Below are 23,862 nucleotides of genomic sequence, written 5' to 3'. Positions count from 1 at the left end.
GCAGAGGCCACTCACCAGCTATCGCCCAGGCTACTAGGAAAAGACCCACGCGACCGCGGAGACGGCGGCGGCGCGGGCGCCATGACGTCACGGGGCGGCGCGGCGGCGCAGGCGTAGCGCGTCACCGACGGCCTGGCAGCGGGCGACGTTGAGGTGGACGCGCCTGGAGGGCCGTCGGGCTGCGGGGTCGGGACCTGTTTCTGGGGCATGAGCCGAGGGGACGACGCCGAGGCCACGAGGTGAGTCCCGCCGCGAGGCGCCCCTGCACCTGAGCGCCGGCCCCGCGAGGGGCTCGTAGAGGAGGCTGCCCTAGCAAGACGGCTTCTCAGGCCCCGCCCCGGATTGTCCCGCCGCTAGCCCGGAAATAACAATCCGAGAAATGACCCATTGCATCTGGGAATTCGCGGCCAGGAATCGGGAAGCCGGGGTTCCAGGCTTGACCCTGCCATTACCCTTAGCTTTAGGAACAAGTGGCTTTGCTTCTCTGGACTTTATTCCCTGTAGGATTATTCTTGCCTTCCAGGCGGTTGCAGTTTGACTGCGAGGATAGATGTAACAAGCGTTTTTTGTGATCTCTGTTAATCTAGGGGATTGTCGCCATTGCAAACCTAAAAGATTTTAATGGTCGCATGCCGTCTCGATCTTATTACGCTTTTACAAAAGGCCCAGTGCTAAACTGTCACAGATACTCTTATTTAAACCCCTCAACGACCCATGAGTTAGGGATAATCGTGCCCATTCTAGAAAGGAAGAAGGAAATGAGGTTCCAAGTGGAGCCCCGTTCATTCATTCAGTTAATATTGAGCACCAGGCAGTGTACTAAATGCTGTGAATGGAACTATGTCCAGGATAGGAAGGTCCTCCAGGAGCTTACATTCTGGTGAGGGAAACAAAATAGAATAGTAAATAACGTTGAATGAGCAGTATACAGAAAGAAAAGGTGGCTATGGCTCTACTCTTAGGAAAAGCTTTTCTGGAAAGACACTTAGCTAAAGTCACACAATAACTGGGTGCCAAAGTCAGGATTTGAATACAGATCTTTCGGCCCCATATCCCGCACTCTTGCCACTAAAACATGCTACCCTTTTGTCATATTAAGTAGTAGTGGGTATTCCTGTTTTCAGACATGAGAAAATCCGAGAAGGTCCTGTGATTGAAGTGTCATCGCAAATGTTGTCTCTTTTAGAGAGGCCTTCCCTCTCCACTGATGCTGAAGTAGTCCAACCCCAGTCTCCGTGTCAGATCACCTTGCTAAATTGAGTTTGCAGCTCTGTCGCTAATTATACCTTGTTTATTTATCTTGTGTTTGTGTTGTCCCGCCCCTCCTCCAAACCATGAGCATTCCAAGCACAGAGAGCTTATTTGTTTACTGCTTTGTCCTAGACAATGCCTAGAAATAGAAGCTCAGTTTTTCTTTTTGGAATGAATGAATGAATGATCTGTAGGAAAATAGGAGGATAGGAAAGCACAGAGAATACAGAATGCTTCTCCTGGTCTGTTTCCACTCCTGGGATTCTGTTTCTGTGTGTTTCACCTTTCTCTCAGGAGGTAAGAGCAAGAACTACAAGCTTATTCATTTCTCTTTTTTCAGCACATAGCCATGGGCTTAGCAGTTAGCAGTTGCTTGTCACACTTTGTTGAACAGATTGAAGACGTGAGTGGGAAAGGTAGAATAATACCCTCACGTGAGGGGCTGGATAAACATGTTATTAACAATAACTTAGCACCCACTGTGTACCAGACTTCATGGGCTATGCTGAGATGAATAAGAGGTAATGGCAGTGATCAGTGTATGTCACCTGCTGTTTTTAAGACCGTTCCTGCAAGCACTACCCTCTGAGGTACTTCGGGTTACATAGTATCTGTTTCCTAGAGCAAGGAGTTATAAAGTCTGGCACAGCCTGCCATCTTCCCAGCCCTTTTTTTCTTTCTCTACCACATGATATATTTGTTAAAGCTTTGCTTTACATCTGTCATCTCATTTTTGGCCTTCTCAGCACCCTTAAGTTACAAGCAGGGCAAGGTTTCATATGTAGAGATGAGGAAACAAGCTTAGAAAGAAGTGGCTTCCAATGGAAATGCCAAAATTTGAAACCAGGTCTTCTGACACCAGCGTTTTTTCTCTTGCCACTACTGTCTCCATCATAACCGTCAGCCTCCTTTTTTGGTTGTGAGATGAGTCCTTTCCAGATCGAAGACTAGTGATAATTTAAGCTAACATTCATTGAAAACTCCTCAGGTGCCATACATTGTTCTTAATGCTTTGAGTGTGTTAACTCAGTGAATCTGCACAACTTTTGTGAGGGGTCATTCTCTTTTCAGATGAGGAAACTGAGGCACAAGTGGCTAAGTAACTTGCACAAGGTTACGCAGCTAGTAAACGGTGCAACTGGAATGACTTAGGAGGAAGTTAGTCTCTTCTCTGAGTCTCTTCCAAACTATTAAACACGATACTAGCAAACATTGATTGATTGCTTACTGTTGTTAGATGCAGTGTTTAATGATTTTTCATGCATTATCTTTAGTCTTCCCGACAGCCCTGTAAGATAAAAACTGTTATTTCCATTCATAGTGTATATGAGGGAACAGAGGCCTAGAATGTTCTGGCAATTCACCAAGTCACACAGCCTGCTTTCAAACCCAGTTCTGATTCCTAAATCTATAGCTTTAAATTTCGTGTATTGCCTCATCCATGAGGAAGAGACGTATAACTGCACTTTCCCACCCATCTCCCTCAGTGCCATTAAGACTCTCTTTCTGGTGGTTTCCAAGACTTATTTTGGGTGACAGTTTTTGAACTGGAGTATCATGTAGTAATAAAGACTTTGGCCTCCCGCCCAGTCGGCCTCTGGCTTCAAAAGAGGAAAACTTTAGTGTCTGCACGCAGAACCACACCCCTTTCACCTTAAATGGAAGCTCTTGCACTCTGGCTGCCAGAGGAGCTGTCCCAAGGGAACTGGTGCTGGGGCCCTGGTTGTGGAATAACTGAGGCCTTTGAAGAACTGCCCAGGGCTTGCCCTCCTTGAATAAATGTTTGTTGAATTGAATTTGAAGTCTCCTGTTCACACAGTGCTGCTCCTCTCCTGCCTGAATGTTCACGTTTTCTTTAGTATTTCATAGAGATTGATGGAAGCAGAAACCAAAACTCTTCCCCTGGAGAACGCATCCATCCTTTCAGAGGGTTCCCTACAGGAAGGGCACCGGTTATGGATTGGCAACCTGGACCCCAAGATCACAGAGTGAGTCTAAGTCATCTTAATTTGTTGCCTACAAAACTGGGATGTTTGTAGTAGTGGTGTTCAGAAGAATTTTCAAGAGATGTAGGATATATTTTCGCCCTTTTATTTATGTTTTAATTACCTTTGAAGGGTACATTCTTTTGTTATTAACCTGTTATGTTGACATTTTTCTTATATTTGGACTGTTCTGCAAGAACACAGACGTGGGTATTCTTTAAAACATATACTTCATTTTTCTTACTTGCCGAAGATGTTCTTTTTTTTTCACCAATTTGAATCCTTGTACCCAGTGACTACAGGACATTATTTTCTAGAATCAAGCCACAGCATACTTTTATTCCTCAAAATGAGGGAACCAGCAGACGTCTCAGTACCTTCACCAACAGGCAGAGGGTACCGCTTGACTGTAATTCATGTTAAGCAGCCATGGAACCATAGAAGGTCAGAGCTGGAAGGCATCTTAGAAATCACGTCAGCCCCTTTGGTTTTCATTCATTCACTAAATGGTATGGTGCCTAATGTGTGCCAAGTGCCTATTTGTGCCAAGTACCACACTAAGCAGTTTTCAAACTTTGTAAATCTGAGGAACCTTGTCTTAAAGTAATCAGAACCTGTTTATAAAATACAAGCTCAGAGCTGTGCTGATTAAAGTGGGGAAGAGGTCCACCCAAAGCCTTTTGGCAACTGCCACCCTTTCTTTGGCAGTCAGTTAGAGGACTCCATGTTACGGGACTCCATGGAGCACACTTGAAAACCTCTGATAGGATCCAGTTCTCTTATCCTACAGTAGAGGAAACTGAGATCCCAAACACAGAAGTGCCTTGCCCGGGGTAACAAAACTAATTAAATTGTCCTGACTCCCCACTCTTTCCATGGTGGCCATTATAGTGGAAAGTACTTTCTTAGCAGGAGAGAGTTAAGAGGTGTTTCCTTCCCCCAGTTGTTCAGTAGGTACAGGGCTGTAGTTGGTGGCAGGATGGTAAGGAGTGAATAGATCCAGCTGTGTGGGATCAGTGCTTAAAGCAGGCGTGGAATATGTCATCAGTCCTAAAAGGCAGTCCCTGTGGAATAGTGTTAAAGGCAAGGTGAGAGGAGACAAGAGAACCTGCTTACTTGAGTCTAGGATAAGAGGAGGTGTATATAGGATTGGGACTGGGAGAGAGGAAAAGGATGTGAACTAATGGGTCAGGATGGTAACAGAAAGTTTAGTTCTTAATTCTGCTGAAGTTCAGGTCAGCTGAATGAAATTAACTTTAGGTTCCTCTAGGAATTATGCCATTTAACATATGTTGTCCCCATGTTATGTTACTTTGGTCACTGGGGCCCTGGACTGTGGACTGTGCATTTATTTTGGTTCCCTTTATGGCTTATGGCTTTGAGGATGAATGAATGTGTGAATCAGCCCAGCCTCTCAATTATGAGTGTTGATCAGAGAAGCTGTTTCCATCATCTAAAAGCCAGGCTATGGGGGGTTGCTCCCCAGAGTGGTTTCCATTCCCACCTCTGCTTCTCTGAATGGAAATCGGAACATGGAAACACTGTTCGTTGTTTTGGCTGCAACTCACCGTAATGAGACTCTTGTTCTGATTGTGTCCTGCTGCTTGATAGGAAAGTTCAGATGGGCATCTACCACCTCAGTTTATGTCAGAAGTTAAGAGTATATCCATGTTTTCTTCTGTTAGAGCATTAACAGAAACATTGAATCAAAACTTTCCCACTGGTATCTCTGCCCCTTTTATGTCAGGCCAAAGGTGGACATCATGGACTGAGCTGCAGATCAGGGCTTTGCGGGGCCTACCTGTGGCTTCCCCACTTCTGTGTCACCTGCTATTGTTTTTCTTCTATGGATTCCTTATCTCAAAACATTTTCTCTGCCAAACACACTGACTAAATAATAATAAATTTCTTTTTGAAGATATGACAGTCGTAGCTGTGGTTAGCATGAAACGCTGAGCATTATCTCATTTAATTTACTTAATTATAGCAAAGAAACCTAGCATGTTAGTAAAGTAGGTCTTATGGAAATGTGTGATTTCCTTCCAAGTTTTTGAGTTACATAAACTTCTAGATCCTGTTCCTCTCAAGGTGGGTAATGATGGGCCTACATGAATTATTAAAATACAGTCATTTCCAGGCATTGTAGGATTGCATGTTGTATGTTACGTGAATATGGGTGCCTGGCTTATAGTTCAATCTCAGAAGGGATTTGAATCTAGATCTTTAAACTTCTAATGACTCGTGGGGCAACTGGGTGGCTCAGTCAGCTGAGCGTCCCAACTCCATCTTGGCTCAGATCACGATCTCACAGTTAGTGGGATTTAGCCCCACGCCAGGCTCTGCGCTGACAGTAGGAGCCTGCTTAGGATTCTCTCTCTCCCTGCCCCCCCAAACCCCGCAACTTGCACATGTGCTCGCTCGCTCTCTCCTCTCTCAAAATAACTAAACTTTAATAAAAAATTAAACAAGGGAAAAAAATAAACTAATGATTCTTTAGAGAAGTTTGCAGAGCATCCTCCAGTGTTCATAATTAAACCCCACCCACAAATTGCTGCTAGTTCCTGCTGTTTCCCCTTTCAACACACTCTTATCTCTTTCCTGTACATACCCCTGCTCTTTACCATCCCTCTTCCTGATCTCTTATAAACTGATTTGAATGCCCCTCTTATACAAATGGCCTCTCACCTCTTGTTAGAAGACAATTTATAGTGTATATTTACTATGATGAATGGTAACAGAGACAGTTTAAAAAAAAAAAGACTTTTCCACTCAATTTTTCAGTTTTTTTGATAATTAATTCGAGTCATCTTATGTGTATGTGCTTATTACTAATCTGAGTCCTGATCAAGTTACATGGGACGCCCATCAGTCTCCTCTCAGAGGAATGTGTACTGCTAACTGACTGTCTAGCACTCTGATATCCTGCTTCACATTGGTTTGTGTTCAGTACTTTGTGGTTGCAGTACTCCCCATAGCATTCTTGGCTATGCTAGCTGCCAAGAATATCTGTATGACTAAATAGGTCGTAGAATTTAGATTTAAGGGAATGATGACCTATGATTTGTGGAGGTAGCAGGTTCCATTATTCTGATTCCTCCCGACTTCATTACACCTCATATTTCTCACCTACAAAGTGAGAATGTTCAACTAATGGGGTGAACATTTTTTCTGGCTCTAATATTGTATTAGTTCCTCTTATTTAAGCTCATGACAACCTTGTGAGGCAAGGAGAAAGATAATATTTTCCCTGTTTTATAGGACAGGAAGAGTTAAGTGAGGTGACTCAGTATACTGAAATAGTTAGCCGTGGACTAATTTCCCATCACCTAATTTAGTGCTCCTTGCTCAGATATTCTAATAGTCCATTTAACTGAACAAGCATAACCTAAAGTGTCCTATTCTAAATTTTAAAATATAAGGACTTCTTTTAAATTGTCGTGGGACTGAGTCTAACCATAGAGTAAAAACAGTACTTCCAAATATCGTTGCTAGTGCCTGCAACAGAGAAGCCAAAAAAGTTAATGTCCTTAGACATTATCTATTTTCCACACTGTGGTTTCCTCTGAAAGGATTAATCCAGGCTTTCTTTTTCAAATATTAAATGTTTTGCATAGAAAGTCAAATCAATAGCCACTACGTAATTCATGAGGAGAAATATGAGAAGAAACAAAGCCAGCAAAAATTGTACAAGAAGGAGCATTCTAAATGGAAGGTGTAAGTGGAAATAAGAAAGAATGTGTGAGCACACTATCAGGAGGACCTTTTTGACTAAAGGAAGGTTGAATACTAAATGAGGGTGAAAGCAGCAGTGGGATAGATGGAGTTCTATCAGATGCATACAGGGTCTTTAAAATTGACTCAGACAAGAAGTATGAATTTGTTGTAGAAGAGACTTATTGGGGGTGTTAAGCAGGATGCTGACAACATGAAAGTGATGTTTTAGTGGAGAAATGAGACGTCAACATGGAAGTGATGTTTTAGTGGAGAAATGAGACGTCAGTATGCAGAGTGGGTTGGAGGAGCAAAGACTGATGCCGAAGATTAGCTAGGAAAGACTGCCAGAAACTAGGCCAATCTATCACCCAGGTAGAGACCGTGAACTTGGAAGCCACTAGGTGAGTCTGAGAGATGAAGAACGTGATGGATGAAAGGGGAACAGGAGTTGAAGATGACCCTGATGTTTCTTGCCTAAGAAATGGAGAATCATGTCCACACTGACTGGTGGAATAGCTGGAAAGGGTATCAGGTTTGGAGGGGGGGGTCATTCTGGGTTATACTAAGTAAACTTAAAAGCAGCGGAGAGCCATCCAGGTGGAAGTGTCCTTCTGAGGCCGACTTTCAGAGGTGAACTGGAATGTGAGAGGGGAGTAAACGCATGAATGTGTGTTTAACCCTAAAGAAACCTGTGTTTCTCAGCTAATTCTTGTTATTCCTTCATGATTCATGCTTTTCTTTTAATGCCTTGGTTTGCACGAATCAGCCTTTACTGTTTGCTACTTAAATTTGAAACACAGTGATACTATTTAATAGCATAGAACATAAAGACCCAGCAAATAGTAATTTCTATAAGTTTTAAAGAAAATTTTCTCTAAAACAAATTATGCATTTAAAACAGTCTTAAATATCATTTCATTGGCTTCCCACTGCCTACAGCATCAAATTAAAATTCCCTCACTAAGAACACCAACATCCTTCACAGTCTGTCCCCTGCCTGCCTTTCAGCTCATCTCTTAACTGCCCTACTCTTACTGTCTTCCAATGAAGTAGATTCCCTTTCGCCTTTATTTCTTTGTACATAATATTCAGTAACCACCATGTTCCTGCACAATTGGGCCTCTTTGTGTGCTCATGTACATACGTCTGTGTGCAAGTATCATAGCATTTTGCAATTTTTTGATTGCATATCTCTATCTTCTAACCAGAATGTGAGGTCCTTGAAGGCCAGGACCTGGTTGTATTCATCTGGATGGTTCAAGTGCCTACTACGGTCTTTGACAAGTAGTAGGTGTCTAGGTGTCTATTTTAACATTTGTGTAGACTAATTACTTCTGTGCCACTAGGCAGGAAGGCCATTTTCAAGACCATTACGGAAAACACTAAGTTGCAGAAATATGTTGGGACTGGTGTACTAGCTCCTGAAAGTTGCAGGGCCCCACATTTCATGAAGTGAAGCAAGGCTCTGATGAGTCGTGAGCCCTCCCATACTTCAGCAGCACGTGAAAGTGCTTGCAGATGTGAAAGCAAGACTCTTCAGGCTTTTTTTCACTATCAGAGCTCACAGTCCCCATCTCCAGGAAGCAAAATAGTAAACATTTCATTCCTTTTGTTTCGGTGTTCCGATAATTTCAAGAAATTATCAAACAAGGAAAGAAATCCTGGAGAAGTTGAAAGACACAGACCTAAGCAGATGTTCCTGGAATCTTAAGGTCGCACTTCTCGGGCAGAATGTATTTGTTAGCTTTTCAAAGAGTAATCTGTTGGCTTTTTTTTTTTTTTCTGAGTAAATTAAAATTCATTTCCTAGGAAATGCCGATCGCCTTACCTTCCTGCTTTTAAGCAGAATGGAGCTGATGAAAAGATGACCGGCCCACAGCAGCCCTTAGATTGTTTTTTAGAAAAACGGGTTTGACCCACCATTCATGGCAACTGGCACAGTGTTGAGGTTTGAATGAGTATATTAAGTGGAAGATGCAGCTGTGAGTTAAAGACTCAGGGGAAGGGTGCTTGGCTGGCTCAGTCGGTGGAGCGTGAGACTCTTGATCTTGGGGTTGCGAGTCTGAGCCCTACACTGGGCATAGAGATGACTTAAAAAAATAAAAACTTAAGTTAAAAAAAAAAAAAAAAAGACCCAGGGGAGACTCTTCCAGCCCATATCCGTCTGCACATTTGAGAGGCTCACCCTTGTTGTACCCCTACTCAAAAATCAAGTAAAACCAGAAATCTGTACTTGAGGTGTCTCCCTTTCCTCTGGAGAATCCACACCTACATCCTTCCTAGCAGTTGAGGTCTCCTGATGGGAGCTGAGAATTTGGAAACTAGGGAGTTACAATTGCTTTCCCTTTCAAAACAGGTCTAAAGACCGGATTAATGTTCACAGTATGCCTTGGGATCCTTGCATCCTGCCCCAGTGCAAGACCTGTATTATGTCTTTCTTGCTCCATTGTGTCAGGCACCTGATCCAGGATAATGGGCTTGCTTGTTGATGTATGTTAGTATCAAATTTAGTATGTAGAGCTTATGATCCCCTTCATATCTTTCTGCCTCCCAAAGGAGATTGTTACTCAAGAGTAAAATCTTGATGAGTTTCTCCTAGAAAACAATGTGAATATAAATGTGGCTGTAACGACAGCTCTACTGACTCCCTGTGGGGTAGAATTCCCAGTAATAACAGATTTAGCATGTGGGCTGATACCTTTTTAGTATCACAGGGACAGCATTGTTTAGAGAAAGCCTTGACTCGATTTGAATAGTGTGGAGGATGCCAGGAGGAAGGCCAAAGGAAAAGGAAACGGGAGAGCTGTTGGTTTGTCTCACCCTTACATCAGATGACAGGAAGTCGGAATTGAGATTGGCCACAGCAACCTGTTAAGGCCACATCTGTTTGAATAACTTAAAAGCTCTATAGAAACCAAATAAGTGTTAGAGAAAGGAATCTAAGAAGAGGATGAGGGGCACAATGGCAAGCAAGAGCTTGGGGTGAACCTCCTACCAGGAAAAAATGTCTTCCTGGGCCATCAATACTCTTTAATCGGCCATGCTCCAAGGTATAAACTGTGTGAAAACAACTGAGGTTGATTAGTTATCCACAGCTGGGTGATTTATAGAACTGGCCAGGTTCTCCTGCCCTGTATGAGACCAGCCTCGGTCACACTGTGGTTCCACATTGTCCCTAACGTTCAGTCACGTCAGGGATTGAAACTCACAGGCACGTATGGAGTGCCGCTAGCTGTGGTTTGGTTTTTGGCAGAGTTTCTCACGAGTGCAATTCAGGGCTAATGATTAATTATGGAATCTATTACAGAAGTCTTCCAAAGTTGTTTTTTTGTTTGTGTGAATGTGTGTTACTTTATTTATTTTTGAGATAAGGTAGGCTTTGGCTTTTGGAGTGTGGGTATGTGTTCCTGATGGAGTTGTAGTTATTCACAAATGCTAGTTCATTGCCAAGAGATTAAAAATAAATAGATCGACACTATTTTTGAGCTTTTCTCCAAAAGAAAAACAAATGGTGCTTCTGGGCCAGACAGCTGTTTGTTAGGTGTGGTTTTTTGTTCGGTATTTTTGTGCTGGACAGACGCTTAGCCATGACAATTCTAGTTCCCATTCCAAATAGAGGCAAACAAGTCTGTTTGCCAAATAAACTAACGCAGCAGTTTGGGAGAAGGCAGGGGGGCGGGGGGGGGGGGGGTGGCAAGATTTTATCCTGGGGTAAATCATCTCCTGCTTTTATCTCCCACTTCGGCCAGAGTGGCCATCCAAGTTCCTAGTGTACTCATGGGCTGTCCTTTCTCTACAGATACCACCTCCTCAAGCTCCTCCAGAAGTTTGGCACAGTGAAGCAGTTTGACTTCCTCTTTCACAAGTCTGGTGCTTTGGAGGGACAGCCTCGAGGGTACTGTTTTGTCAACTTCGAAACTAAGCAGGTAATGAAGCCTCTCCCCTTTCACGGTGCTTCCCGTACTCTCCTCCTTACTTAGTCCTCTCTCCCCGAGCACAAGTCATGGTGCCTTGTGGGCAAGAGCCGTGTTGGACTCACCCCTCTGTGCCTCGCCCTGAGTCCTAAAGGAGACCCTCGGTAAAGGAACGGGTGAACGGCTTTCAAAATCGACCCTCCCCAGGCTCGCGGTCTGAGGCGGCTGACCTACTTTTCTGACCAGATGCTTTGGGGTGCCCACATTAAGCACATGGACATCCTCCTCCCTGTTCTGGTTTGTTTGTTCCTTTAGTGGCAGGCCAACAAAGCCTCCTTTTCTTTCAATAGTTTTGCCCCGTGGTGCAGAAGCCCTCCCTCTGTGTGGTGAGCCACCCACAAACTCTTTTATTTTGATTTCTTAAAAATGTACCCTTCTTCTCAGTGTCTCAGAACAAATGCGTACAGATTTGAATATATATGGAGGAAGAGAGCATTCAGCTTCAACCATGATATACGCATGTATCTTCTTGCAGTAAAATTGTATCCTTTAAGTGGACATGGCTTGATAAAGAAATTGAATTTGAACGTTATTAAATATAGAGATACTGGTTAGTATTCTCTATAACTTTAGTAGTCATATGGAAGGACATTGCCTGGTTATTGTTTCAATAATACTGTATTTGGATGTTTTTTTTGTTATAAAAGTAGTACATATTAATTACAGATGAAAATATAGATGACGTGACTTCCTTATCAGCCCAGTACCCAGAAATAATTCTTGTTAATATTTAGTCTTGTTAATATTTAGTTTTCTTGTTACTATTTAGATCTTTCTAGTCTCTTCTTTCGTTACATTCACACATGCATACACACGTATAGAGCTTAGAGCACTCAAATAAGGTCATATCGTCCTATTTACCGCTCAAAGTCTATTAAAAATTTTCTGTCCTCTACTACACATCCAGAAAACATTCTGTATCATGATACTGTGGTTTCACCAGTGTGGCTGTTTATATGTAAAAATTCACTGATGTAGATCTTTAATGTTTATATATTTTGTTGTATGTAACTCAACATCATTTTTGATGACCACACAGTATCTCATCGTAGGAGTGTATGGTAAGTTATTTGATTAATCCCCAGTTATTAGCTGTTTAGGTTGTCCCCAGTGATTCACAAGTGTAAACAGTATGCTAGTGAATATCTTCATACCTCTAGTTATTTTCACGTTTACTGTATACATGGAAACTGAATGCTATCAACAAAGGCCACGCATATTTTTTCTTGATACGACTGCAAGTTGCCTTCAAGCAATGATGTATCCGTACGCTCTGAGACTGTATGAGAGTGTCATTTGTCCTTATCGGTGCTGGGGGTGCTTTCCATCTCCTCTAACTTTTGCAAATGAGACAGGCACTAGGAGATACATTGCTATTCTAAATGAGGGAAGTGAAAAAAATGCTGCGTATGGTTAGCATTTTTAAATACTTTATTCTTCCTTAATGATAGAGTGTGATGAGCATTCTTACAATTAAAATCAGTGGTCATGGTGGGGATAGATGGTGGTTTTAAAACACTGGACTACAAATTACAAAGCCTAGCTTCTATTGCTGGCTCTTTTATTTATGAACTTTGGGCAAGTCTCTTGACCTCTTCTGGCTCAGTTTTCATTTAAAAATGGGGATTAAGGGGTGCCTGGGTGGCTCAGTCGGTTAAGCGGCCGACTTCGGCTCAGGTCATGATTTCGCGGTCCGTGAGTTCGAGCCCCGAGTCGGGCTCTGTGCTGACAGCTCAGAACCTGGAGCCTGTTTCAGATTCTGTGTCTCCCTCTCTCTGACCCTCCCCCGTTCATGCTCTGTCTCTCTCTGTCTCAAAAATAATTAATGTTAAAAAAAATAATAATAATAATAAAATAAAAATGGGGATTAAAAATACCCTCCTTTGCTTACAGGAAGTTGAGAGAATAGATGAGGGTACATAGGAAAATACAGTTGGCATTTAATATTGTTGAATACACAAACTTTGAAATGACGTACAAAGATAGGAAAAATTTTTTAAAACATTTATCTCCTTGCTGGCATTTTTAAAACATTTATCTCCTTACTACTGCCGATGCTGCAGAATTAATAGAGAATGCCATGTGAATTCTAATTCCCTAGATGAAACTAAAAAGGAGAATAAAATGTCTCTTATCTGTCTCTCTAACTGGTAAGCGAGGATGTCATTGACTGTCCAATGGCTGACACATAGTGAACACTCAGGTGTTTGTTGACTGTCATGCTGGCGAGCTCTGGAGGAACAAGAGAATCACCAGTAAAACCAGACTGGAATGTCTGGTGGTATTACACTGCAGTGTCAGATCCACTCTTGTTCCTGCTCCGGTTCCTTAAGGGCTTCTTCACCCCCTGGTAGATGTGGGTTACACTTGGCTGAGTGCCTCAGGGATACAAATGGAGCAGAGAAGGTTTGGCAGGATGGAAAAGTACGACCAGGCTTCCTGGGAATGTCCTAGAGTGACTCTTAATCCAGCTTCAGGAATTCCTTTTAACCTTGTTCCTCCTGTATCTGATGGGGAAAGGGTCAGGGAACTTTTGGCTCCCAAAACCAGGTGCATAGATTGGCTCACACAAATACCTTGCTCACAGGCTCTTTGACTCACTCCTGCTTTTTCCGGCCTAGTTTCCTTCACTCCCGTATCCTTTGAAGCCATTACTGTTTCTCACTTTGGATCCAGGGAGTGTAAGCCCTCGTCTGGGGTATAGTTCCGGTAAATTTCCTAGCACAGTGGGTCCTCGCAGACAGAAGTGTATAGAAAGGTATCCCCTGATAAGAACAATGCGCTAACAGTGGTTGAGTGCTTACCACGTGCTCCATGCTTTCTTTACATGCACTCTTCCTCCTCCCTCCAACCAGTGAGGGACAAGGAGTAGTGTCCATGTTGTAGAGATGAAGAAGCTAATATTCACAGAGCTTAAGGGAGGGACCTGCCAGCTATCCCACTGCCAGTAATTGGCAGAGCCAGGATTGGCGTTTCTGTTTGACCAACTTTATAAAACTCACACCCTTTCTGCTATCATGCCTTTTTTTTTTTTTTAATTTATTTAAATTGTAAATCCTTTGCCAGTTGTTTATCAGAAGCAGTCCGGTTGGAATCACAGCCTTCAAAGCTGGTGAGGCCCTATGAGGCACATGAATTTTTGACGAACATCTGTCCCTTTCCTGCACAGGAGGCAGAACAAGCCATCCAGTGTCTCAATGGCAAGCTGGCTCTGTCTAAGAAGCTGGTGGTGCGATGGGCACACGCTCAAGTCAAGGTAAGCCTGCTGGGCTAGAAAGACCACACCAAGCTCACCCTAAGGAGTTTTCCAAAAGACCGTTGTCCACTTACCCGTTTGCATCCCAGCCTCTTCACATCTGGAGCAGGCATACTTTGGTCTCCTACTTGTATTTACCATGTGTGTTGCCAGATTTTTCTTTTGAGAAACATCTCAGGAGGGATTAAGTTCCTTCATTGTTTCTCTCCACATACCCACAGATTCTGTTTTTGATTGATTTTTCCATGTGGCTGATGTGTATACTCAGACCTCTATCATGTTTTTGGTGGGGGTTGTTCTTTGGAGGAAAAAATGCATTTATTTTTAAAATTAGTTGCTTTAGGCATTATTAGACTGTTCCCAGCCTCTCCATTCTGTGGAGAGTTTGAATATGTTTATTCTAAACGCTTGAGAAATGGGTAGTTTGTATGAGTGCTTAAATTCCTGGCATCTCATCACTCCAGAGAGTTTGAGAGTTATTTGTGGGACTTTGCAGGGTCTGAATTGTCTCCAAGGCCCTAGAAGTGGCAAATGGCCTTGTTCATCTTTATAGTTGGTCTCTTGGAAAAATGCACTGGAAAAGATAATTACCATTAAAAAAAAAAAAAAAAAAAGAATGGCATTCTGTGTTACCTGGCACAAAGGTAGAGAAGGATGTGGACCAGAGCAATCCCAAGAGTTGAGTCGCTTCCTTCGTGGTGGGGTGTTGACAGACCTGCCTGCAACAAGATCCGTAGCGGTTAAAATTAGAGCTTCAGTCTTTAGCTATAGGAGCACGGCTTTTGATCAGAGGCCCCTACCCATCAAGCTTCCCAGTAAAGAGTCACAGAAATTAAACTTTGGAGCTCGGTGTCCAGACTGAAAAACAGAGCTCCAACACTTTGTATCCTTCTGAGTATCTCAGGTAATCACAGAGCCTTCTCAATTTCTAGGACACATTGCCTTAAACATAGAAACAACGGGGAGAATTACCAAATGCTTTTTTACTCAAAAGAAAATCAAGTCTCATTTGCCAGACTGGCTGTCATTTTCTCATTCTGTGTCTCATTGAAAAGACACGCAAGAGAAATCATCCTCTGTTCCCATCTTTCGTTTAAGAATCTCTGTGCCTTGCAGTTCTCTTCTCCTATAAGTCTTTGACCAGAGGGCCTGATTGCTCTTTAATATTTAATTTACTTTTTACAAGGGGTGTATAATTATCTGACTTCACATTAAACTGTTCTTTTGCTATAGGATGTTCTCTGTATCAGTGGCTGGGAGCTTTTATTGCTACTTTTCTTCTCCACTCAGACCTGTTGAGAGTTGAATGTTATGCTTGGTGCTTGGCAGAAATCTAGCAAAATTTTAAAGTGTTTTGAATAAAACAAAATAAATACTGTAAGAGGATGTAAGAGGGGACTCCTATTGTGTATTTGTACCATCTGTGAATTTGAAAGTTGACGTTCTTTCCCTACCAAATAAGGCAGACTAGTGGCTAGATAGGAAGCTTCTTTTAAACTTCTTTTTCTAAATTTGTAGCTTTTAGGCCAAACCTGTGTGGAGTTTTGCATAGGTTCTAAATGTAAAGCAGTCCGAAGATTGCCTAGAAATATGCCAACGGTACACTGATGGGGTTGGAGTTTTTGAACTTATGCACTATAGTAAAGGGCTGGTTTTTGTTCAAGTGAAGTGATTTCCCTTTTTCTTTCAGAGATATGATCATAACAAGAATGATAAGATCCTTCCTATCAGTCTTGAGCCGTCCTCCAGCACTGAGCCCACTCAGTCTAACCTGAGGTAAGATGGGGTGCTATAGAAGGACACAAACGAGAATTCGAGAGCGTGAGCCACTGCTCCGTTCCAAGCCTTCATTCGTACTTCAATGGATCTTTAGACTCTTAGTTTGTAACAGAACCTGTCAACTTCTGACATTTTGAGAGATGTGTTCAGTTAATCTCTAGAACGTGTAATAGTCTCTCCTCCCGTACCCCCAAGATCACGGACTTACAGAATTCATTCACTCAAAAACAGCTGCATATACCTGCCGTGTACCAGCCATTGTGCTTGGCACAGGAATACGCAGGCACGGTCAGACGGTCCTTAAGCTGAAAACAAGCATTTTAATGAGGGCTTGAGTCTTGCTGGCTTTGTCATTATACGTATGCTAATTCCTCCCCAGCCGTGAATTCCTTTCTGCAGAGTGTTAGTGTGCAGCTCGTTCATTCTCTGGGCCACTTCAGCGACTGTAGCTGTGTTGGTTCTAGTGTGCACAAACTGTCAGTTACTTCTTTGGAGTTAATTCAAAACAGAAGGAATGAAGAGTTGGGTGGAGAAAGGGGAAGTTAAGTGGATGGTTGAGCAGAAGTAGAGGGTTTTTGTTGTTTGGGTTTTTTTTGTTTTTTTTTTTTTTCCCTGCATTATAGCCTGGGGAGAAATTTTAACAATAACAATAGCCAGGATTTATTGAGTTTACTATAAAGCAGGCACTGTGCTGAACACTTCACATGCCATATGTCACTTAATTATAAAAATGCCGGTAAAAGTACTGTAACACTCATTTTATTTCGGAGGAAACTGACACTCAGCAAGGTAAAATATCTTGGTCAAGATGGCACAGGTAGCAAATAACAGATTCCAGAGTCAAAGCTAGGACTACTGGACTTCAAAATTCAGTAAATTAATTTTATAGTTACTAATTTAATGTCATTGCTTTATATATTTACAATATTACTACACTTAAAATATTTAATACTTAATATTTGGTAAGTTATATTTTTTATATTATAACATTTAATATAATACATTTAATATGTCGATGACAAATATTAAATATAATAGTTAATATAATTGATATTTCTTAATTTTGTCCTCTTTTACTATTTTGTGCTCCCAGAAATTAAAAAAAAAAAAAAAAAGAAAAAGTATGATGACTATTGTAGGTTCACTGGGAACCCTATCCACTATGCCATTTTCCCCATAAAGTTTGAATCTCCATGATCACAACTCAGTTTTCACGGAGGTTTTTATAAATCTAACTCCTGTTGGGAGGAGACCACTGCATTAATGTCTGCTGCTCTCTGTTGCAATGAACATGTCTTTAATTTTACTTTCAGTGTTTGCGTCTATACTAAATAGCCTAGTGTTTTCCATTTATTTTGTTATCCAGAGAACCTCAGCTTACATCTTTCTGTTAACATCTATACCTAATTAGAGAAGGTTGCTTTTTGGTGACTCCTGAACAAACAGCTGGCTATCCCACTAATGGAGAGGAGAAGGTGCTGGAATGCATCTTGGTAATACCTTGGTGTTCTTTTTTATTGTAACCTAGGGTTTTAATTTTACATTGACCATGTAAAGTTATGAGTATATAGGAGCAGATGTACACTTTTTGAGGATTTCTGAAAGACCATTGTATACATCCCCTTCCAGGTTTCTGTCTCCCTGACTATAGATCACTGACCGCTTTGCAAATGGAAAGGAAACCAGGGGTCATAGAATATCCACTGCCTGAGTGCTTTGCATTCTGGTCCAGGGATGGCAATGACCTCCATCAAAGAGAATTCCTCCCAACGTGGGCAGTGTCTCCTCACCCCTTCTCTCTGATACAGGGCTGTGCAGCTCCCAACCTGATGGAGAGGAAGGAGCAGGGGTTTGGGTGATAACAAACTGGGTTTGAATCCTGGCCGTGCAGTCTGTTAGCTGTGTGACCCCTGGGCAAGTTACTACCTCCCTGCATTTCTTTATCTATAAAACATGGATGTTATCACAAGGATTAGAAACAATATCAGTAAAACTCTGGGCACAGTGCCTGGCTCATTGTAACTCCATAAATGATTGCATTTATAAACACACATTTATTAGTAAAAAGAGATTTTGTAGGATTTCCAAGGTGTTTCTTCCATTATTACTCAGTGATTCAAAAAATGGTACAATGTAGTAGTTAATAGCATGGGCTCTTGGATCCAATTGTGTTCAGATCTCTACTGCTTACTAGCTAAATAATATTGGGCAAGTTAACCTTTCTGTGCCTCAGTTTTTTCATCTGCAAAATGAGTATAACCCACCTTATAATGTTTTCGATCTTACACGAATTTTTTTTCCAATTTTTTTTTTTTTTTAACCATGGTGAAAGGCATATAAAATAGCACTTACCATCTTAACCATTTTTTTTTTTAAACTCTATTTGACCTAGTCTTGGTCTACTTTTTTTTTTTTTTTTTAAGTTTATTTATTTTGAGAGACAGCAGAGGAGGGACAGAGAGAGAGGGAGAAAGGGAGAAAGAGAATCCCAGGCCGGAGCTGCAAGGCTCGAACTCACAAACCATGAGATCATAATCTGAGCCAAAACCAAGAGTCAGACACTTAACCGACTGCACCACCCAGGCACCCCACCATCTAAACCATTTGAAGTGTACAATTCAGTGATTCTAAATACATTTGTAATGTTGTACAACCATTACCACCATCATTCCCCATAATTCTTTTCATCTTGTAGAACTGAAACCCTATATCCATCAAGTAATAACTTCCCATTCCCACCTCCCCCAAGCTCCTGGAAACCACCGTGCCACTTTCTACCTCTGATTTTGATTAGTCTAAGTACCTTATACAAGTGTAATCATCCCATATTTGTCTTTTTGTGACAAGCTTATTTCACTTAGCTTAATGTCCTCGTGGTTCATCCACGTTGTGGCATTATGTCAGAATTCCCTTCCTTTTAAAAGCTGAATAATATTCCAAAATGTGATCTAATACCACATTTTGTTTATTCATTCATACAAGACCCTGCTTTCAATTTCTCTATGAATTATTTGAGTGCCTACTATCTGCCAGGCCCTACAGTGTCAAACAGTGTGTGTGTCTGAAGATTAAATGTAGCCTATGTGATGTACTCCTAACAGTGTCTGGGTTTTTGGTAAAAATTTAATAGATGGTTCAGGTTTGATCGTTTCTGTTTCTGTTTTTGTTTTTTAACGTTTCTTTATTTTGAGAGAGAGAGTGCGTGCGAGGGAAGGAGGGGCGGGGATTGGGGAGAGAATCCCAAGCAGGCTCCACACTGTCAGCGTAGAGCCCATCGCACAGCTTGAACTCACAAACCACGAGATCACGCGTGACTTGAGCCAAAATCGTTGGACATTCAACTGACTAGGCCACCGAGGCAGCCCTGATTTTTTTCTTAAAATGTTATTGTGTGTGTTTTATGTGAAATATTCACATATTCATATTTGAGTATCTTGTTGCTTCTCTGATCCGCCAAAAAAGACACAAGGAAGATGAAGTACGCGAGTATTTTCAGAATGCACTCAGGCCCGCTCTGATCCTCTGCTGTCCTTTTTCCAGTGTCACTGCTAAGATAAAAGCCATTGAAGCCAAGCTGAAAATGATGGCAGAAAATCCTGACGCAGAGTATCCAGCAGCACCTGTTTATTCCTACTTTAAGCCTCCAGATAAAAAAAGGACTACTCCTTATTCTAGAACAGCTTGGAAATCTCGAAGATGATGGTTATGAATTATTGTAGCAGCAAAAGCCAATTGGTCTTCACACCTGAAATCCTCTGCCTTTGTACTTTGTAGATGTGAATGGTACTACCCAACAGAGCACAATCACTGTTAATGTTTGGTAGCGTAACATTTTTGGATGTTCTCATGGATGTTTCTTCCCTGAAGTATGTGTGGAATTGAGCGTCATCCAGAATAAATAGGATTGTATCCAAAATTGTGATTGGAACATTGGGATGCTCTAGTTGGCTGGTGTGTTTGCATTTGTAACTCCAGAAACATTATATAGTATGCCAGAGAGAAAGGCAGACATAAAAAATACCATTTAAATCTGGAAACTAAATCTATTAACATCCATCTTTTTGAAGAAAAAAAAAAAAAGTGGAGCATTTTTCTATGCTCAAATGTCCTTACAAGATAAAGAAAAAGTAAGAGAGAGGGAGGGAAGTGAGAAACTTTGAATCATGTTGAGAACCGTTGTTCCAGAATTTATTATGGAAATCCATCCCTCCAAGTAGACTAAAAAAGAAAAAGTTCTTGGCAAAAGGGAGCCGATTCTTTGAACAAAAGTTGTGGTAATCTGCTTAAGAATTATGGTTCTTGTTTCAAAATCTTGTTAGGAAAACACGGTGTACATCTTTAAGTTGTCCGTGTCAGCAAAACCGTAGAATCAGATCCAGCATTTGATACCACAACGAAGTTCTGTTCGGAAACCCAACTTTGACTCTTGAGTGATCATTTTTTAAAAATCTAAATAATTCTGCCTTCTACATGCCAAATGTTATTAACGTGGGACTTTTACAATTGCGCATATTGCATGAGATTGTTTTTTATAGCATGAGTATGTTCTATTTGGAATTGTATCATGGTCAATCTAAATAGGAAAGCAAACTTTCTCTGAAAACCTAAACATTGCTATATCGATCTCTGTCAAGGATACTATTTATTAGTAATTATGTAGGGGTCTGAGTAGGAGAAATTGAACTGTCTTGTGCCGGGTGAGGAGGGGACACGCGGTGGACGCAGGAAGTCCGCAGAGCAGGCCCTGCTCTGGCACCAAGATTGCAATGAGCTCATGATTTGTGTCGTTCTTAAAGGCTGGAAAGACCGCATGACTTTAAAATGATTCTTCCTTTGTAAAACATACTCTCTGGCTCGGGTAGGTTTTCCCAGTTTGAGTATTTTAAATGCAACAACGGAGAGAGAAAAATAAACGAATGGATCTGGGAGTGTGTTTCTGTCAGCGGTTTTGGTCCTCTTGGGGCCGGGTTGATGGGACTGTTGCATTGGGCGGCACCTTTGCATCTTTACCAGGTAAATCGTCTTAATCCCTAGTGATGACAGATGCATTACCATCCTCGGCCCTAGCAAGAGGAAGCTTTCATTCTAGGAATTCAAGTCTTCCTGTGAGCATAGGTGAGTTTATGACACTTGAACCAAATCTTGAGCATAGTGAGGTTTCAAAGTTCATAGAACTGGTTCAGAGAAAACTCTCATCCCCTTCCCCAAGGTCAATCTTTTTAGATATCTTTAGATATTAAATACTTTCTGCATTTATTAGCTCTGTCCGCGATGCAAGTAACTCTCCTTCCATTTGGGGGATAGTTCAGAGAGGTGGGACCATCATCTCCCATTTTTCTGGTGACTTCTTAGATTACAGAATTCACCATTTTATCCTTAACGTCCTCAAAGGGTTATGGTGGAGAAGGACTTACTTAATGCAAAATAGTCTATTTTTAATAGGAACTTAGAAAATACATAACTTTGAATTATCTAGAGTTGTTTCCTTTAGAAACCAGAGCTATTTATTTGTATTTAAAGCAATGTTCATTATTTGTACGGATTCTTAATTCCTCTGTGTGAATAAATGCAAGACAGTGTCTGCGTGGCTGTGTCTCTTGTTTATTTTCTAGCATAAAGACTACAGTTTTCTGGTAGGCTCGTTTCCCTGCGAGCCTTGGGCCAGGGTGTCCAGGTAGGGTGTGTTTTCTAAGTGCCTTCTCTCCAGCAGAAGGTTCTGGCTAGAGGTGAACCTCAGAGACCATTCTCTCCACCCGTATGCCTCCCTTCTGTTGTTAGAGATGAGGAGAGTGGTTCTCACAGCAAACATACCCATGTGAAAAGAAGCCACAAGTGGAAGTCCCTGAAAGTATCACACTGTGTTTGGTCCTTCCTTCAGAGTAGAGGTTTCAGAGAAGAACTGTGTCCTAAATATGCCGAAAGCAGTCTGGTGAAGGGTTTGTAAAATACAGGTGTTAACTTGGTTGACGCGTTTGAAATTACAAGAGTGAAGAATTGAGGGAAATATTCAGGAAAGAGGTGTGAGCTATATCCTTAATCTCAGCTCCTGTTTTGTCAAATGCAAAACATAACTCTAGCCAGTTGATTTTCTGTAATTGGTATCTCAGTGTTGGGAAAGAGGATTACACAGCGGCAAGTTTTTCAAAGCATGTCAAAAATCAACAGCAAAAGTTTTTTAAAACCAAATATTCTAGAGCCCTGTCCCTTGTGTATTAAGGTAGATACAGTTAATTTCTGAATCAGCAAATAGACTGGTAATTTTATAATACTATGTGTAAAAGGAACAGGGTTTATTATTGCCTTATAAATTGAATGTTAAATATTTCTTATATGTAATCACTGTGTTCCTAAAGTACGATTTGGTCCCATCACATTTATCCTTGATTTCTCTTTTTTTCTCCTCTTCCCGTCCAGTCCTTCAACAAATCCTGTCAACTCTACCTTCAAACTCCCATCTTGAATCCAGCCACTTCCCTCCCACCCCCAACACTACCATTTTTGTTCAAACCATTGTCATTCTTGCCTGGACTCTCGCAGTGCCTTCCTGATGATCTCCCCGCCTCTGCTAGTGCCTCCTTAGAGTCCACTCTCCACACAGCCAAAGCAATCCTTTTTAAAATCTGAGCTTTGCATCACACCTAGAATAAAATCCCTGACTGCCCGTCTGTCTTTATGACCTGTTATCTTTTTTGTTCACTGTGTTCCAGCCACACTGGTCTCCTTGCTATTTCTTGAATACAAGGCAGTTCCTACCCCAAGGCCTTTACATTGGCTGTTCCATAGAGCCCACTCCTTCATTTGTGCCCTGTGTCTGTTCAAACGTCAATGATCAAAAGGCCACCTGACTTCTTTGTAAAATCACAGCCCCATCATTTCCCAATCCTTCCCCTTCATTTTCTTAACAGTACTTATCACTACCCAGTTTAATATATGTTTATTTTAGCTTTTTTTTTTTTTTCATTAGAATGTAAGTTCCATGTGAGCAGGAACTTTTATTTACTGCTATTTGCCCAACATTTAAAACAATGCCTGGTATATATAATACATGCTCAATAAATATCTGTTGATGAAAAATCAAATGTGTGGTACTTGAGAGCCAAGGGGCTTGAGAGGCTCATCCATATGGCCCCTTCCTTGTCCAGATGGAAAAAAGAGTAACCCCAGAGGCACAAAGGGACTTGGCTAGGATCACAAGGTTATCGGGAAAGCATTAAGTAGAACCCAGGCCTGCAAACACCTACTGTGGTGTTTGTTATGCTGGCAAACTGACATATCCCTTCTTTTTTGTACAGCCCACAAAGCTAAGAATGGCTTCTACATTAAAATATTGAGGAAGAAGAAGAAGACTGTTTGTGACACATAAATATTATATGAATTTTGAATTTCAGTGCCTGCAAAAATAAAAGTTTTATTGGAACATAGCCATGTCCTCCCATGTACGTATTGTCTGGCTGTTTTCCCACTACAGCGATCAGTTGCTGTGCCATGAATATTGTCAGTTACTCATCACATCTTTTGGGATAGAGAACTAGCCATCCATGCCTAGTACCATCACTGCTGAAAAAAATTGTGTGGGTGCAGGCTAAATCCTTTCATTGTTTTTGTTTTCTTTAATTGTATCTTTTTTTTTTTTAAGTTTATTTACTTAGAGGAAGCACAGTGAGGGAGGGGCAGAGAGGAGAGACAGGATCCCAAACAGGCGCTGCACCATCAGCGCAGAGCCGGATGTGGGGCTCAAACTCACGAACTGTGAGATCATGACCCGAGCCGAGATCAAGAGTCAGACGCTTAACCAACTGCGCCAATCAGGCACCCCTGAATCCCTTCATTGTACACGTGAGGATTCCAAGGCCCAAAGAGCTTTGGCATCAGGTATGCCCTGAGTTAGACTTGTAGCTCCTGC

General features: G+C 41.6%; 2 protein-coding genes across 6 annotated transcripts in view; one reads left to right on the top strand and one right to left on the bottom strand.

Annotated features, from left to right (window-relative positions):
* Positions 1 to 237, bottom strand: part of MRRF (mitochondrial ribosome recycling factor) — a 53,950-nt gene extending 53,713 nt beyond the window's left edge. For 3 of the 4 annotated variants that reach the window (XM_007094363.3, XM_042963569.1, XM_042963570.1), the window contains exon 1: positions 16 to 237. In XM_007094363.3, coding sequence (XP_007094425.2) covers positions 16 to 209 — 194 coding nt within the window. In that variant the 5' untranslated portion in view covers positions 210 to 237. The remainder of the gene's footprint in view (positions 1 to 15) is intronic. The other variant, XM_042963574.1, reaches the window with a different exon arrangement.
* On the top strand, positions 138 to 23,021 carry RBM18 (RNA binding motif protein 18). Of its 2 annotated transcripts, none has more exons than XM_042963575.1 (6): positions 138 to 239; positions 3,121 to 3,239; positions 10,750 to 10,876; positions 14,094 to 14,180; positions 15,871 to 15,956; positions 19,500 to 23,021. In XM_042963575.1, exons 2-6 carry the CDS (start codon positions 3,127 to 3,129, stop codon positions 19,657 to 19,659), a joined length of 573 nt encoding a protein of 190 aa, XP_042819509.1. In that variant the 5' UTR covers positions 138 to 239; positions 3,121 to 3,126; the 3' UTR covers positions 19,660 to 23,021. The 2 variants fall into 2 exon arrangements, with proteins under 2 accessions (XP_042819509.1, XP_007094430.1); XM_007094368.3 differs by having other exon boundaries at positions 3,111 to 3,239; positions 19,500 to 23,020.
* The last annotated feature ends 841 nt before the right edge of the window (positions 23,022 to 23,862 follow it).

The sequence above is a fragment of the Panthera tigris genome, chromosome D4 (genome assembly GCF_018350195.1).
Source record: "Panthera tigris isolate Pti1 chromosome D4, P.tigris_Pti1_mat1.1, whole genome shotgun sequence".
Taxonomy (NCBI): domain Eukaryota; kingdom Metazoa; phylum Chordata; class Mammalia; order Carnivora; family Felidae; genus Panthera; species Panthera tigris.
The sequence above is the reverse complement of the archived record's forward strand: the minus strand, read 5'-3'. Positions and strand labels throughout refer to the sequence as shown.

Coding starts and splice junctions, on each gene's coding strand:
- RBM18 (XM_042963575.1), top strand. CDS start 3,127: ATGGAAGCAGAAACCAAAACTCTTCCCCTGGAGAACGCATCCATCCTT. Junction 3,240..10,749: donor CTGGACCCCAAGATCACAGA/GTGAGTCTAAGT, acceptor CTTTCTCTACAG/ATACCACCTCCTCAAGCTCC. Junction 14,181..15,870: donor GGGCACACGCTCAAGTCAAG/GTAAGCCTGCTG, acceptor TTTTTCTTTCAG/AGATATGATCATAACAAGAA.